This window comes from Mustela nivalis (genome assembly GCF_964662115.1).
Source record: "Mustela nivalis genome assembly, chromosome: 4".
Lineage (NCBI taxonomy): Eukaryota > Metazoa > Chordata > Mammalia > Carnivora > Mustelidae > Mustela > Mustela nivalis.
In genome coordinates this window covers 119,677,331-119,695,067 of record NC_139023.1, presented here as the reverse complement: position 1 = coordinate 119,695,067, position 17,737 = coordinate 119,677,331, and the positions used below count along the sequence as shown (strand labels likewise).

Sequence of the window (17,737 nt, the reverse complement as noted above, 5' to 3'; positions counted from 1 at the left end):
CTCAGTTTTGAGCTTCCGTATTTCTTCTATATTCACTCCCTAAGACATACACCCTCCTGACTTTAAACTACTGCTTCCCAATAATTTTCCAACTCTTTCTTCGTTTTTCATTTTTGCTTGACTCAAATCTTGGGTTTCTAAAACCAAACTTGGTTAAACCCAAAGTCATAACAACGATTGCATTTATTCCCAAACTGGCAACCATATCTAGTTTTTTCTTTGCTAGAGTTAAACATGTATATCTTCTTTCTTGTAATTTTCCCCTTTTAACTAAAACTCAGGGCTACTTACTCTTGCTTGGCAACAGGTTGCAACTTATATAATCATTGTCTTTACAAGCATTTGTTTTTCCAGTTTCCAATTTAGTCCATGTTCATCCTCAAGTAATATTTATATCCTAGTAGCTACTTACACACAAACCCTTAAGAGTAACTTCTGGTCCTTATTAGATCAAATCAAGTCTTTTCTGTCTATCATTTAGCAATTTAATTTACTTTGGTACACTATTTGTGTGAATACATACAAATAGAATATATTCATTTTTCCATATTCTCCAACAGAACCCCTTGACTAGAGAAATCTCTTTGCTATCATTATAAAATTTTTTGACCATTTCTACCCTTTGTTTTCCCCATATGTCCCTGGTATTTTCCTCCCCAACTTATAGTGATTAATTCCTTCAAAGCAGCTAAAATATTTCTTTTCTTCAGATATTCCATTTATGTTCCTCCTCATTTTAACCTAATGGTTTGTTATGATCTGCATTTAGTTTTTCATATTTATTCTACTCTGTAGTTATTTATATTAGTTTAACAACTCTTCATAGTTTCTTGTTTATTTCATCCTGCATGTAATCTTGACCATGTTATGTGCTTGGGAGAATTCTGGTAAAAAAAAATGAACTAATGTGTTTATTCATTATTTTCTTACTTTGAAGGATAAATAAACCGTTTAAATATATATTTTTTTCTATTTAAATTTTCAAGTCCTATAAATGAAGTAAATGAATTCATATATTAACTCTCTTATCTTATATATTAACTATCTTATATTTTCTAATGTCTAAAGCTATCTTAGACATAATTTTGTTTATTTTAGGTGATAATTTTATGTATGAACATGGAATGTGTCATTCTGAAATTTTGAATTGAAGCTTGCCCTTCACCATGACAAATACTTTGACAATTGGTACTATTTTCAAATGTGTTAGTAATTAATTCCTTTCATTCTTGAGTAAATGCAATATCGTTATTAGTATGAAAAGACAGATAAAGTTTTGAGAGCTTTCAAATTGGTATAAGGATGGTGATTAGGAAATAATCTGTTACTAAATTGCTTTAAAGGGAGATGCCCCAAAGACAATTTCTGAGCGTCAACGAAGCAAAATGTATATTTAAGTGGTAGAGTCACCTTTCCATTCTTCAATGGTGTGTTCTCTTTCATCCAATTGTTTGTCATAAATCTGAGGTGGAGGCTGCAGAATAAAAACAAACAATAAACTTTGTGTGATGACTCAAATATAACCAAACTCTTCCAGCATGTGGGACTCCCTTGCTATTCATTGATTTGGGGGATGATCACATAAATTATGGGTAATTGCAGTAGTGCAGAAGTTAAAATTTCCCCACAGACTGATGAAGGGTTCATTTATATGCTGATATATATTATTGACCAAATACATGCTTATATTTACTGCAGCAGAATTCAAACTGAGAGCTCAGCTCCCAAACCTGATTCAAAACCCAAGTCTAAGCAACTAACAGCTAGTCTTTAAAAAGCAAACAAGGTATTTGCTTACAAAGACTCAGATGCTATTTCCCCCATTTACTTCCTCGATAACAGAACCCTACCAAAACTATTCCCCACTAATAAGGTTTGTTCCACAGAACCCTACCAAAACTATTCCCCACTAATAAGGTTTGTTCCACTTTTGGACCCTCCTGAAGAAGAGTCTTTGACTCCTCTCAACCAGACCACAGTACAAGTTCTTAGTATAAAGACAGATTTAGATATAATCTACCTTTTTTTTTTGGTGAAGTATCATAAAATACCATTATTTTATATTTAAATGGTATTTTCCCCCTCAGACTGAAGACTCTGCCAGTTGTCTACTGAAGTGGATCACCGTAAACCCCTGAAGGCCACTTGGGAGACATGAAATCACAAGGCCTTCAGTCTGACTTAGGGAGTCAGCATTCCTCTGCTATAAAGAGTTCGGAGATAGAAAAGTAGAGATTTTTCACCAATCCAGGTACCTTCCAGGAAGGAGAGTCTCAGATAGATTCCCTGACTTCTTCTTCCTGATGAAGAGGAATAGATCTGATAGAGGAGATCTATCATGATGACCTAAGGTAGGTCTACTTAAGACCAAGTGACCGGGAAAGAAAAAAATAATCTCTTGGAAAATACATCACCATAAAGTAGATAGAGAAGGGGCTGAGGAGCTCCACTGGCTAGCAAAGGATTGAATGAAAGAAGAGCTGCCAATTTCTGGTGCCACAGGACAGGGCACCCTACAGTTCATCCTGTCTTACACTCCAAAAGCAAAAATTGTTGTAAGAAACTAAAAGAATTACTCAGTAGAGTGACTTGGGCCTCTGAGGACATGCATCCCTCAGAAACGACTATCATAGGAAGGCTTAGGACAAGACGTTCAGAGATAGGTCCTGCCTTCGGTTGGAGGTTGTTGGCCATCAGCAGCACCTTACTACTAAAGTACGCCTTCTTTACTACATTTAGAACCTCTGGTAACCTGAATCAGGACAAACATATTCATTCTATCCCTGATGTGCTGGGCAGCCTCACATATTACGGAGGTAATTGGGTATGAAAACAGAAAACTTTTCCCAGTTGGGGTGGGGCAACTTAGCACAACACTGAATTTTTTGAGAAATAACTACTGATGCGGCCAGACACATTCCTTTAACACCTGGAATTACTGCTGAGGCAAAAGGCTTTAAACCAGCTACTGTGATTCACACGTGGCTGGCTGAGTAGTCTTTCCTGAAAGAACTAAGCAAAATGAGACCCCTCCCTACCCCATGACGCTAGTGAGAACACAGAAACACTGACTACATAAAGGGAGGGGACTGGGAGATGAGACACTGTCTTTAGGACCTGACTAAGGCAGAAGCTTCTAATCCAAACTATAAAGGATTCCCAAATTAAAGGAATATTATGATGTAATGAGTAAATCAATTTAAAAAACGTGGGTTTTGTTGTTGTTGTTGTTTGTTTTGTTTTGTTTTAATTTGTGAAACTGTCATCTAAGTAGGCTAATACAAAGCCAAATTCTGTTATGTAAAGACACTTTGCCAAGGGCATGTTTCCTGCTTTGCCTTCTTGAACATGTGTATTGTCGTGTGGAAGTCCCCTGCCAGACACAGCATGCATAAGCTCTCAGATGTCCCCAGAGCTCTATGCCTTGTTGGTGCCTCTTTCTTATTCTAACGATAGACTCAGCTCGGGATCCTATGTGGTTTACTTCTCCATGGGGTGGATTTTTCCATTCAAGTTTCAAAATTGAACATGGCTCAGAGTACAGTTTCTGCCAAAGTGCATAAATGCCATTTTCTCTTTGCAACAAAACTATTTTGAGAGAGGCTTTCCTTGGATCTTCATCTTACAGCTGTTGGTAATGCATAAGCATGAAGTCATAGAATCTAGCCACAAACAAACTACAGAGAAAAAGTACTGAGCCCAAGAATTTTCCTTTCAAAATACCAATAGGGCTGTAAGACATACTTGCTTTATAGGTTGCCTGCAAGAGCTACATGTTCAGAGTTCTGTTTTGTTTTATTTTGTTTTAAGGAAGGGATGTAATCACCTGCAGTGGAAGGGTACATTCACATAAAGATGCCTCCACATAATAACATAAAAGAGGAATCGACCAATAATTTAAAGAAAGTAATGTCCTATTCAAACATACATATATATGCACTTGGATAGCGATCATTAGATGCAATTGCCCATAATACTTCCTTCTAAAGAGAAGCTGGTGTTTTGTTGCTCGGTTGTTCCCTCCCTCTCTCCTTATTAAACAGGAAGGATTCTCTTTGCCCAAGTAACAATCTAAATAAAAAAGAAATGAGGAGTGGGGATAAAGGAAGTGCTCCAGAGAATATTTTAGGAGAATTTAGTAGATTAGAATAATTTGAGATGTGAGAAAATTAAGGATAAAATGAAATTAAGGATAATATATGGAATGTTATTAGAGCTTGTGACTTGCACGGTTTTTTTTTTTTTTAAGATTTTATTTACTTATTTGACAGACAGAGATGACAAATAGGCAGAGAAGCAGGCAGAGAGAGAGGGGGGAAGCAGGCTCCCTGCTGAGCAGAGAGCCTGATGTGGGGCTTGATCTCAGGACCCTGAGATCATGACCTAAGCTGAAGGCAGAGGCTTAGCCATGAATTCCAATGAATTACATAAACAATAACTTAATATAGATGTGTTTTATATTGATGTTATTACATACACATGCACAAATCATTTCAATTAAATGAGACAACATATGAACAGATATATATTCACTATGAATTATTAGGATCAACGTATTCATTTATTATATTCATTCATTCAGTTAAGGGCTTGGAACCTAATGTGTGCCAGACTATATTAGAAATTGAAACTTCAAGACTGAATAATATGGCTGTTGACCTCAAGAAGCTCACAATTTAGTGGGGTAAGACTTATATAAAAAAGAAAATTAATACACAATATGATAAAAACATATGCATATATATATGGGAATAGAGGAGAGAAATCCTAACAAAATGCCAGGAAAACCTTTTGCTTCTTGAAGTAGATTACATCTGTACTAGTTCATGAGCAAAGGATGTGTGAGATGTTGTCAAAAAGAAAGGAGAAGAAGAAAAAGATGACTCCAGGCCAAGGGCACAGTACCTAGAAAACTTAGCAGTGGTGGTAGTAGATGCACGTTCCTTTCTACAGGTACACACACATGCAGAGAGAACTGGAATCAATTCTACGATAGCAACATATAACATATGTGGTCAGAAGTGCCAAGAGATAAGAGCTGTGCCTAGAGAAGATGGGTCAGACCAAGGCTATGTCAAGGATGCTCTTGGGTACCACGATACGGAGCAAAGACTTCTTCCTGAAGGGGAGGAGAAGTCACTGAAGAATTTAAGAGAATGGCATGAACAAATCTATGGCTGGACTGAAGAAAGACACCACAGAAACCAAAGAGAAGGGTTAGAGACCTAATGCATGATCTAGAAGATAAAAGGTCTGACCAGGGCAGGGAAGGTAAAGATGGATAGAAAGTACAGATTTAAGAATAATTAATAAATGATAACAATCCAAATTGGTAGAATTTTATTTTTTATCTAATGTGGACACCATTAGATAAAGAAGAATGATTCCCATATTTCTAAGTCAAGTAACTGGACAATGATGGTGTTTATGGAGCCATCTAAAGAAACAGAGAATGTTAAAAGGAAAATGAGATTGGTAGAAAGATAAGCCAAGTGCTATGTGGGCAGAGATGTTTATTTAAGAATTAAATAGATGATCTGAGATCACAGGAATGCTGTTGGCTAGAGATATATAGATTTGAGACTTTCAGCAAATCATGACAGTGCCTGAGGTCACCCATAGAGTGAATGCAGGTAGGAAGAGTAAAGGTCCAAAATGGACCCCTGTGACACGAAGGTTTAAAGGGTGACTAGAGGAAGGGAAGTAAACTAAGATGGAGAAGAAGGATGAGAAGCAGAAGAAGGAGAAGAAAGGAAACAAGGAACATTTAAAGAAATACATGGATAATGAAAACATTGCAATGCTATAGCAGTCAAGTGATCAGAGAGTTTCAGAAAGAGGAAGTGATTCTCTATTTCTTGTAAACGAAACAAATGAAGATCTTGGCTTCTAAGGCACCAGAAGGGCATAATACAAAGCATGATTTTGAACCCCATAAAGGTTTTCAAACCTCAAAACTGTCACCACACCCAGAAAGATCCAGACAGATCCTTGATGGAAGACTTCAGTATCAGATAGCACCTAGAAAAAGTGGAACAATATAAAAGAAATGTCTTCAAAACCAATATGGATATTGTATATAAATTTTCAAAAAAGGAACTGCAGAACACATTGTCTCACACACACACACACACACACACACACACACGAACGCACACACGCACGCACTCACATGCACACAAAGACGGTTATAATGCTCTCAAATCTGCTTTCCCAACTATCTTTGAGAGTTTAATAAACCAAGAACACTGTTCTCTATCTAATTAGGGGAAGAAGACACTTTTTTTTTCTCTGAGAAGATGCTATGTGCTAGGCTTTTTATATATGCCCTTTTAAATAATTGTTAGATCAGAAAACAAAGATTCAAAAGAATTCCTTTAAAAATATCTTGAAGTCATATCACTAATTGACAATGGAATTTTTAAATTAAAACCCAATTTAAAGAACAGTTCAGAACAAATGGTAATAGAGATTAACTTAAAATAAGGGATAATGCATCTATATTTAAAGTAATCATGTTCCTAAAACAAGAAATAGAAACACAAGCCAATAGGGTGACAGCATGTCTCAGTTCGTGCTTGTTGTCCTTATAGTTACTAACAGATCTCAGGCCCTTCACTGTCACAAGTGTTTGGAGAATAATTATGTGAGCACCCCTCGTAGCAATGTTATGACATGGCTTATCAATGATCACAGGTATACAGTAATTAGAGGATGCAATAAATAACAAAATTGTAACATTTTCTATTACTGGATTCTCAACAATGGCAGCTGTACACCCTTTCTTGCTCTAAGACATCATGTCAGCATTTTCCTTTCTTTTTCTTCAGTTTTAAAAATGTAAAACTTATTTATAAAGTATGGCTTTTTCCAGAAAGCATGTAAAACAGTACAGTTCTACACAGTAAAATTGGGATTGAGCAATATGGATTCTGTTGGCATTCTTTCAAGCTCTTGCCTTCAGGCATGATTTCTTGCTGAAGAGATCTCTTTCATCAGTATTATTCAAATTCCTAATTGATTCCCCCAAGGTACAATTTGCTCTCTTGTGACTTCATTTTATGTCATATATTTAAGTAATACTTAATTAAGTAAAATGTGTAAATTTATTCTTTCCTTAGTCTTCAAAATAACCCTGTCTTCAACAGCATCACAGTGATGGAAGAAAGTTTAGAGACTATCAAGTGCCACCCTTATGCAAATTGCAAAGGAGAATATAAAAACAGCCCAGGTGATTTGTCCATAGTCATAAAGTTAATTGGTGGCAGAGTTAGGAATAAAATGCATTATCTCTTATGGGAAAAGATGGGATGGGGGAATTCTTCTGGGTTGCAGAAATGTTAAGTTGAATAATTCAACACTTAACAAAAAGATTTTCATTAGTGACAAATTTGAGCCTGCCACTCTGACTTCTGTTCCAATTTTCTGTCAGTCTACACAAGTAGCTAGACCTGGCAAATATCATCAAGCAGTCAACACTTGCATCCTGATTGTTTTAGTCAAAATATCTTGGAGAACATCAAGACCTCTATACATGTGAATCTCAAAAGAGATGAGAACCAGATATGAGAAATCTAAGTCATGCAATGTTGTTTTTTCTATCCATTTTTGAGCTCTGATTTAACATCGTTTCTGTATCAGTCATGTTCAGAACCATATGACAATCATCACGTTAGTGTTTGTTTTCTGCATCTTTTGTCCTAATTAGGCATACAAGATGGTTTTGTTCCACTTTTTCTGTGTTCTGCTGTCTTGTTGAAAATGCCTCATTTGAAGGTTTTAAATAGCATTTTTTTTCAGTGTGTTCATTCTCTATTAATTCGGCAGCTGGATCAAGAACATGATATTATTCCCTACGGAAATTTGCTTTGTCTTTTCATATTGACTTTTGCAGCTTGAGGAATGTGAAAAGATGCAGGATTCATTGTAATGCTTCAACCAAGAAGGGTAGATTTTGGTATAAAATTAAATCAGAAAATCCATTTAAAGAAATGTGCAAAATTTTATATTTCCTTGAATCTATACGTATAGAATAACTTTTCCAAATGTATTTTAAATTGTTGATGAATAGAAATTCTTAATATTTTAACCTCCTGAGTGGAAAATAAATATTTAGATGGAGTAATTTTTATGTTGCACTACATATGTACCTTTTTACAACTTTTTGACCAATGACACTGTTTAGTATATTTTATTTTTTCTAAAACTTTATATCCCTGTAGCACCAAGAACAGTTCATTATCCACAGCAAAGCTCAATAGTTGCTTAACAACAATCTTACCAACAATCTTCCAAATTAATAGAAGTATAACAGCAATATGCACAATTATCAAAATAGCTGACTAAAAATTACATTGATTCTCTATGTAACTTTAGTATGCAGTAACAAATGACTTGGTTTCCAATTACCAAAAATTTCAGTACCTTCTAAAAGTAGACAAATGATCATTTGCAATGCACTATTGATTGGTTTTTTAAAACTTTCTCAGGCAAGTTTTAGGAACTATGTGCTCTTGAATGGAAATTAAACAATCCAATACTAAGAATGAAGTAAATGCCCTTTAAAAGTCTGATGACTTGAGAGTACTCCACAGTGGGGAATAAAAGGCTAATAAAATCTGTCTCTGAACACTAATGTGATTAATTTTCCTTTCCTAAGTTGCCTTACATTTGGTCCCTAAGCAGAGCCTGAGAAGAAGGGCTCCCAGGGGTATCCTGTAAGAGCAGAAAGGAAGACAGGTAGGCAGGCATGAATGGCATAGCAGAGTGACCTTAACAAGAACTACTCAGGTACAGAAGTCAGTCTGTGCTGTGTCAGAGTAAGTGTGAGGTAAGAAAGAAGACTTGTGAGATGGAATCACTCCTTTAAGAAGTGTTTTGCGGGAGGTGGTAAAGAACTGATAAGGTCTGACAATTCGGTTATAAGGGGGCCGAACAATGAGTATAAGATGACTCCCATGGATCTGGTTCAGTCTTCTGGGTGGAAAGTAGTGCCATGAATTGAAAGGTGTGATGAGGGGGAAGAGAAGGTGGTAGTTTTGTGTTAATGGTGGATACAACCATCTAAAAATTTGACATGTTATTTTGAGATGCCATTTTTAATGACTGTGGTATTAGAGCTCTAGATCCGGAATGCAGAATGACTTTATGGGAAAATGCCTAGATTTGAGAGTCATTTGTGGTAATTAAAATTAAGGCTGTGGTCAAAGATAAGATTCCCTAAGAAATTAGGTCTGTAGGAGACCTAGGAGACCTACAGGAGACCTCCTGGGATTCATAATTCTAAGAGAAGAAAAGACAACTCAAACAGCAATGGAGACCGGAGAACAAGAGTGGTGTCACCACAGAAGGCAAGGGGTTAACATGTCAGGAAGGATAATGTTGTCGACTTATTCAAATAGCAAAGATGTATGATAGTTTTCTTTGGAGATGGCACGTAGGGAGCCACTGGTGACTTAGAGAAGACAGATTCAAGGCTCGGGAAGAGAACTACAGTAATTGTGAGTAAACAAAGGCTAATTTCTCACAGAAACTTGGCAATAAAGGAAGCTGCTTCCATTGCTAATAGTACCTTCCACTTATAAAGGTGTAGTAAAAAAGAATTGCCTTTGTTCTTTAAAATGAAGGCAGGTAATTATACAATTATACAATTGTATAATTATTAGTGGAAACTGACAAATGAACAGAGAGAGAAGAGATCCACATGCAGAAAAGAAAAACCATACACAAAAATGTACTGTATCCCGAGTTTTTCTGGACTTTGCGTACCCAGGTCTTTCATAGCATGATCACTGTAGCCTCCCCGAGGTCTTCATTCTGATACCAGTCATATTTTCATATATTATCTCAATTAGTCCTTATAACAACCCTCCTTTTCTAGGCATACAGCTAAAGCATGAAGAGATTAAAGAGGCAGTGTTTAAACCCACATCCATATGAATACAAAATCCATGTTCTTCACAACCAACTATAAGCTTTTAATATAGTTCCTGCTAATCTAACCCGTGGAAATAAATATACTTAAAAGTTTTATTAGTCAACAAATCCACCAAGAACAGTAAGAGAAAGAGTGAGTAATGCTCTCTCCAGCTGGAGAAACCCTCAAAATGCTATTAATTAATATTACAGACACAAATTTCCAAAACCACTCCATCACGGCGTCAGTATGTGCACTGTATTGTGATGCTGCCACCTTGTGGTTGAAAAAGAAGCAACTATTAAGTAAAAGGCGCTATTTGCTTTTTTTTTTAATTTATTTTTTATTATGTTCAGTTAGCCACTGTATAGTACATCGTTAGTTTTTGATGTAGTGTTCAATGATTCATTAGTTACATATAACACCCAGTGCTCATCACAGCATGTCTCCTTCTCAATACCCATCACCCTGTTACCCCCTCCCCCACCCCTCCCCTCTGAAACCCTCAGATTGTTTGTTGTGCTCTCACCCACGAGTTCTCAATTATGGTTGCATACTGAAGCCATCTCTGACCTTTTAAAATACTGATGCCTGAACTGCATCCCCAGAGATTTTCATTTAATTGGTCTGGAATGAGATCTAGGCATCCATGTAGTTGAAAGCTCCCCAGGTAATTCTCATGTGCAACCAAGACCAGACCTCTATTCTAACTATGTATATAGTATTCAAAGCAAGTTTTGTCATTTGCTTAAGTATGTTTCATTTGTATAGATGCAAGAGAAAATACGACAGAGAAACTGTGTGATTTTCTCTCCGTCTTCAATGATATTTATTTCTTAGTAGAATAAAATGATTCGTGGACAGAAAACATTATATGCTTTGGTTTTAAAGAAGAGGGATAGAGAGATTTATGTGTTGCAATTAAAGTGAACATGAGATTCATATCTCATAATCAAATTTAGTCTTTGGCCAAAGTGACCAAGAAGAATCTCTGAGCCTCTTGAAAAAGCCACAGATTTATTGATAGGAACAATGAAAAGAGTAAGGGATTCAGAGTACCGTTGACTTTGACACTAGTAAGATGAGTGACCTTGGGCAAGTCATTTCATTTGCTATCACTCTTAATTATCTGGGAAGAGTTTCATAAACTGCTTTATTCAGGAGGAAGAAATTCCAAATATATAACAAATATCCTTCCAGGTAATTTGGCAAATTTCTTTTGAGGACGTCTATGTGCAAAGCACTGTATTATAATTTGTTATACACGAAAAGCACTAGAGTTGTCTGGAGACATCACACACTAAGTGACCAGAGGAACCTTTGAAAGTTAACAATGTAAATTTTAATTATAATGTGAACTAAGTATAATTAGAAAAGTTTAATTAAATAATGCTCTAGTGGCTTACAAGAAAGTTAAATTTAGATTTCTCTATTTTTCATTCTGTTCTGTAGCTTTCTCAGATGTTAGGTCGCAAATTTATTAGCTTTATGCCATCAAAAAATTTAATCATGTCTTGAAAATGGAAATTCTCTTTACAATTCCCTGGAAATTAAATTTTTCAATGGTTCTTTAATCAAAAAGGCTGAGTGATTGCACTACTAATCACCCAGTGTCCAACTCATAAATCCTTCTTTTTCATTCATTCAAGTATTTATTAAACAACTACTATATGCTATAATTCATTCTTGAATTCTACCACCCTAAACCCTAAATCTAAGCATTTACAATTCATGTTGGTTTTAGCATCTGAACATCTCTTAATCTTTTACCTACATCCATCCTCAGGCTACCATCAATTCTAACCTATGTTACTACAGGTTTATGCGCCCCCCCATCTTCCTTTTTTCTACTCCAGTCTCATTTTGCAGACAGACAGGCTCAAATCTCATAATGCTATTTGTCTGCTTGCTGGTTTTGAATGATTTTCCTTCATTATCAGGAGAGAGTACATGCTCACAACATTTAGTCACTCCTTCCTTGCCTTGTTCCTGCCCAGCGGGCCAAATCACTTCTCACTTTTCTTCATGGAGTCACCCCCAAATGTTTGCAGTTCTCCCAAACCTCTTCTAACCCTGGGATTTTTGCATAGCTCTTTTGTCTGCCTTTTTTACTTGGATATTTCTTGCTTTACCCTTCATGGTTCTATTTAGGTATTAGTCCTTCCAGGAGCCTTCTCTAACCCACACTGCTAAGTTGAACTTTTTTCTACGTGCATAAGTTAACTTAAAGTTTGGACAGCTTATCACTCAACATTTACTCATTTTACTTATCACTAGACTGGGGGCAAAGTCTTCAGGACAAAAATTCTATCTTTGTTTTTCAGAGTCTAACACTGTACAAAGTACATAATAGGCATTCGATGATGCTTATTTGATAACATTTGAGCAAAGATTTGAATGAAGTAATAGAGAAAGCCATATAGATATCTGGAGGAAAAATAGTCAAGGCAGAAGAATCTGCAATGCAAAGACCCTGATGGGGGAGCTTTCTTGGCATGGTTAATGAACAGCAAGGAGGCAGGACACTGGAGCAGAGTGGAAAGGCAGGAGTACAGAAAATGAAACCAGAAAGTAGTTGTGGGGAGGGGTGCCTGGATGACTTCATCAGTGAAGTGCCCAACTCTTGATTTCCACTTAGGTTAAGATCTTGCTATCATGGAATCACAATACAAAACACCTTTCTTACTGTGGGTTATGATAACTACATCTGGAACAACACTGAATTCCAGCCTTGTAAGCCATTACAATTACGTTGAATTTTGTTATAAATAGGATGAGAAGCCAATGGGGAGTATTAGTAGAGTAATTATGTAAACTGTTTCACATTTTGAAAGGAAAACCCTGGCCATTTGGAGAACAGACTACCAGGGACACAAGAGGACTAGAAGACAAGTTGAGGACTATAACATAGTCTAGGGCAGAGATAATGTTTGCGTAGACCAACAGATGAGGAGTGGTCCAAGTCAGGAAATATTTAGAAGGTAAGTTCAGTAAGATTGATTGAGGATAATCATCATTTTCTTGGGTTTTCTTGAGACTTAAATTAGTTTGGGTATGAGATAGGGTTTTATAAACACTAGAAAAGTGGTCAGTACAGTATAGTTGAATTAAACTCAAATTAAACGTATTGGTCATACAATATGTGCCAGCCATTGCTCTCATCACTATTTTTTACACCGAATTTCTGCTCCCAAGGACATTTAGACTAGTGGAGTTGGGAGAGACAGACCTAAATGTGGATCATTTCAGCATAATGTGTGATATGATAATGGCACATGAAAGGTTATAAAGGTTATAAAGGAAAAATATGTTAACTAAAGATTTCGAGAAGCAGGGGTGCCTGGGTGGCTCAGTGGATTAAAGCCTCCGCCTTCAGCTCAGGTCATGATCCCAGGGTCCAGCGAGCCTGCTTCTCGCCTCTCACTCTGCCTGCCTCTCAGCCTACTTGTGATCTCTCTCTGTCAAATAAGTAAATAAAATCTTAAAAAAAAAAAAAAAGGCTTATGATAATGCTGACTTTAAAAAAAAAAAAAGATTTCGAGAAGCAAAAGTTTATTTTTATACATACTTTTTAAAAAAAGATTTCATTTATTTATTTGACAGAGAGAGAGAGAGAACAAGCAGAGGGAGTGGTAGACAGAGGGAGAGGGAAAAGTAGGCTTCCCGCAGAGCAGGGAGCTAGATGCCAGCCTCGATCCTAGGACCTGGGGATCATGACCTGAGCTGAAGGGTCATGTTTAACAGATGTTTAACAGATGAGTTCACGCAGGTGCCCCAAGAAACAAAAGTTTTTATTGTAAGGCTTTCTACAAGCAAAGGCCACATTAGCTCAGTGATATGTTATAAGGCAAAAATGAGCTTTAAGAAGCTAGAAAAACATTCTGGGTGAAAAATCAATACACTGTATACAAATATTTCTACGTTAGCCTATAATTAAGGCCACAAGTCATTTGTACCTCTGCCCTATACTCACAAAACAGAAGCAAATGAACAGGGGGGAAAATCTTTAGCATCTCTATATTAGAAACAGGACTCAGTAACAATCCACCCTAGGGACATTAACCAGAGAAAACCATACTCCTCAAGTTAGCATAAACAAGCAGTCCTCAGATGCAAATCCACAGTGAATATAGATATATAATTACAGAATTAGAAATTATATTAAAAAAATGGGTTTTTGTATCCTTTACTATTATTATAGAAATACTATTGTACTTTAACTTAAATTGTAATATTTTTTCAATTGCAAAGTACTTTTATTAATTTAAAAATATATAATTTTTATACAATTTTTTTCCTCCCCTGCATTGATTTCTCTGAAAAATCTTGGACATGACATAAATATTCAGGATTAATGAAATTTTTCAATGAAGTATAAAGAGTTATACTACCCTAATAAGTACTGTCTCTTCTCTCTATATGGATTCAGTATGTCTGGCACATTATATAAGAAAACAGTCATGTATTCTTTTTATACACAAAGTGTTTACCAAAAAAGTGGCAAATATTTTAAATTCATTTCTATCCTATATGTTTTCAGTATGTACATTATTAAAAGACCTTGTATATGATGAAAAATAGAGCTTTTTAAAAGATATTGTGACATAATGAAATGAGCACTGGCTTGGAACGTTGGTTTTTAGCTTTGTGACTGTGTAAAAGTCACTCTAAAATTCTGTAAAATAGGAATAATGGTATCCAGAGGTAGTGGTAGTGCTTCTTTTCACTGGGGTAATGTAGACTAGAAACATGGGTGGGGAGGTTAAAAAAAAAATAGTCAATATAAATTGATTAAAAACACTTCATTAATTCAATAAATTATTCCAAAAACATACAGTGGCTAAAAACTTCATGTAGTGACTTAGATGATCCCAGTGGATGAGACAAAAAAGCAGCCATCCTCAAGCTGCTGCTAAAGCAATAATATCGAAGGTATGTGTGATGAGGACAAAGTGTTCTGAAGTAGGGGGTGACTGGGTAGGAAACAGAATGATCTGAGGGTGAGGAATTATTTCCAGTTAATTATTTGACCACAAGAATTTGATATACCCCACACATCCCATCAAAAGTCATTATCTTAGTGAGTGCTGATGAACTGATGGCCATAATGAATTGACAACTGTTTCTCAGGTATGTTGTGGGAGACAAAATATTGAGAATCGCTCAAGTTTCTTCTTCTTCTTTTTTTTTTTTTTAAAGATTTTATTTATTTATTTGACAGAGAGGCAGGCATAGAGAGAGAGAGGAGGAAGCAAGCTCCCTGCTGAGCAGAGAGACCGATGCGGGACTCGATCCCAGGACCCTGAGATCATGACCTGAGCCGAAGGCAGCGGCTTAACCCACTGAGCCACCCAGGTGCCCACTCAAGTTTCTTCTTTACAAATGTGATCATAGAGGACTATGTACTAACGTAGGTACATTACATTTTCTCTATCTTTCTATTTAATTAATACATTTCACATGATGGATTTTTTTTTCAAACAGAACATGCCTTTTCAGCCAGTGATGAAATTGTCTAAGGACAAATTTAAAAAGAAAATAATTCTGAGATTTTTATTAATAAGATAGAAATGAATGACATTTTTATTTCCCTTATGTCATATAGGTTTAAACTGTTATATTTGAACTATTTCAATCACAACTGTAGGCTAAAAAGTCCTTCTTTGGTAACACTGAGTGGTTTCAAAGTTTACCGACCACTTTCACATATAATACCTTATCTCTTAAAACATTGTTTGTTGGGACATTTAATAGGTAAAGGTTAGTTGCAACAATTATACCACCAAAAACATCTCCGAATTTGTTGTTTTTTCTTCATCCCCACTGCCATTTAGCATTCATTTTACCATCATTTTTTTTAAGAGTTTATTTATTTTTGAGAGAACGAGAGAGAGAGAGAGAATGCAGGGCGTGGTGTGGGGTACAGAGGGAGAGGAAGAGAGAGAGAATCCCAAGCAAACTCCCTGCTGAGCACAGAGTCCGAGGTGGCACTCAATCCCAGGACCCGAGATTGTGACCTGAGCTGAAACCAGGAGTAAGCCACCCAACCAACAGAGCCACCCAGGTGCCCTCCCCACCCCACCCCGAGCCCCATCATCTCTTCTCTTAACCACTTCACTAGCTTCCTAACTGGTCTTTCACTAATATTCATTAACCCATCAGTGAGAAAGAATGGTCTATCCAAAGCACACATCTCTGAATGATATTCCTCCAGTCACTCCCCCTACCTTTGGGTGGGAATGACTTCACCATGCTTCCTGACCTTGTCTCTGCTTCCATTTCTCACAACTCTCATCCCTGATCACAGTGCATTTTCACAGTTCCTAAGATGGACTACAGGAGGGTCTTTCTTCTCTTCTGGCATTTGAAAAGACCACTTTTTTTTAACTAGAAGGAAGGTCATACTCTTCCACCTGCCTCTCATTTGGTTAAGTCTTACCCATCTTCTGGTCCTATTTAAGAATTTTGTCCTCCTGAAAGCCTCCTTTGTCTGCTAAAAGACAGGTAATACATCATTCCTTTAGCTTCTATAGCATCTTTTCATAGGATTTACCAGCATGGTTATAATTTCTCACTTATCTATCAATCCTACCATGCTATAAGTTACTAAATAACAGGAACTAGGTCCTTTTTATTAGTATAATTAATGAGTCTTCAATGGCCATGTGTCATTTTGTGACAACGTGGATGAAACTAGAGGGTATCGCGCTTAGCGAAATAAGTCAAGCAGAGAAAGACAACTATCATATGATCTCCCTGATATGAGGAAGTGGTGATGCAACATGGAGGCTTAAGTGGGTAGGAGAAGAATAAATGAAACAAGGTGGGATTGGGAGGGAGACAAACCATAAGTGACTCTTAATCTCACAAAACAAATTGAGGGTTGCTGGGGGGAGGGGTTTGGGAGGGGGGGTGGGGTTATGGACATTGGGGAGGGTATGTGCTATGGTGAGTGCTGTGAAGTATGTAAACCTGGCGATTCACAGACCTGTACTCCCGGGGGTAAAAATATATTATATGTTTATAAAAAAATAAAAAATAAAAAAATAAACAAGTAAAAATTAAAAAAAAAATTGGGGTATAAATGAAGTGAACTTGTCCAAGGTAAAGTGAAGTCTTGAGTCTGAGTCTTCTCATTGTAAACCCTGAGTGGTCTCTATTGTGCTCTATTATCTTCCTGTATGATCTTGGTCTCCACATTTTGTAGCTCTTTGTTTTCTCCCATTGTCAACATTCTAGTTGTTGCTTGAAGAAGCTACATTATATGCTACAATATTATAAATAAACTGAGTGCAAGCCAAATTTTTTGCTTAGATGGTTGCTAAGCCTTCTATTGTGTGGTTGAGTTTAAGAAATCTTCTGTGAGTGTATGTGTAGGAATTATGGCCAATAATAAACTTCTTTGTGATGAAACAGGAGTCACAAAGCAATGGAGCAAGGACCATGAACAAGCCTGCATTGCCTTACTATGAAAATAGCTTTCTGGGGCATACTTCATGAAGCAGTCACCAAAAGTGTTTTTTCTGATGAACTCAGTCCAAAATAACAAACATCTTAAGAAACTTTCAGAAAAAGTGACTGGGGCATATAGCATTTTACCCCTCACTACTTTTAAAGAAACATGAAAGGAGCTCAGTTTTCAAAAAACACAGGAAGATGGGAATCAGATTCTCCCTGGAATTAGAAGCTGGAGGGAATTTCTTTTGGTTATGAATTAAAAACATTTTTCAAAATAATAAATTTCATTCCTTCACAAGATACCATAGGCCAATATTCCACAAATGACCCTGATTCTCCTATTAAACCTTCACCAAGTTACAG

General features: G+C 36.5%; 1 protein-coding gene across 8 annotated transcripts in view; it reads right to left on the bottom strand.

The window, feature by feature from the left end:
- The window catches only part of MAPK10 (mitogen-activated protein kinase 10), a 606,385-nt gene that overhangs the window by 17,063 nt on the left and 571,585 nt on the right, over positions 1–17,737 (bottom strand). For all 8 annotated transcript variants that reach the window (XM_082726660.1, XM_082726659.1, XM_082726663.1 and 5 more), the window contains one exon: positions 1,411–1,474. In XM_082726660.1, coding sequence (XP_082582786.1) covers positions 1,411–1,474 — 64 coding nt within the window. The remainder of the gene's footprint in view (positions 1–1,410; positions 1,475–17,737) is intronic.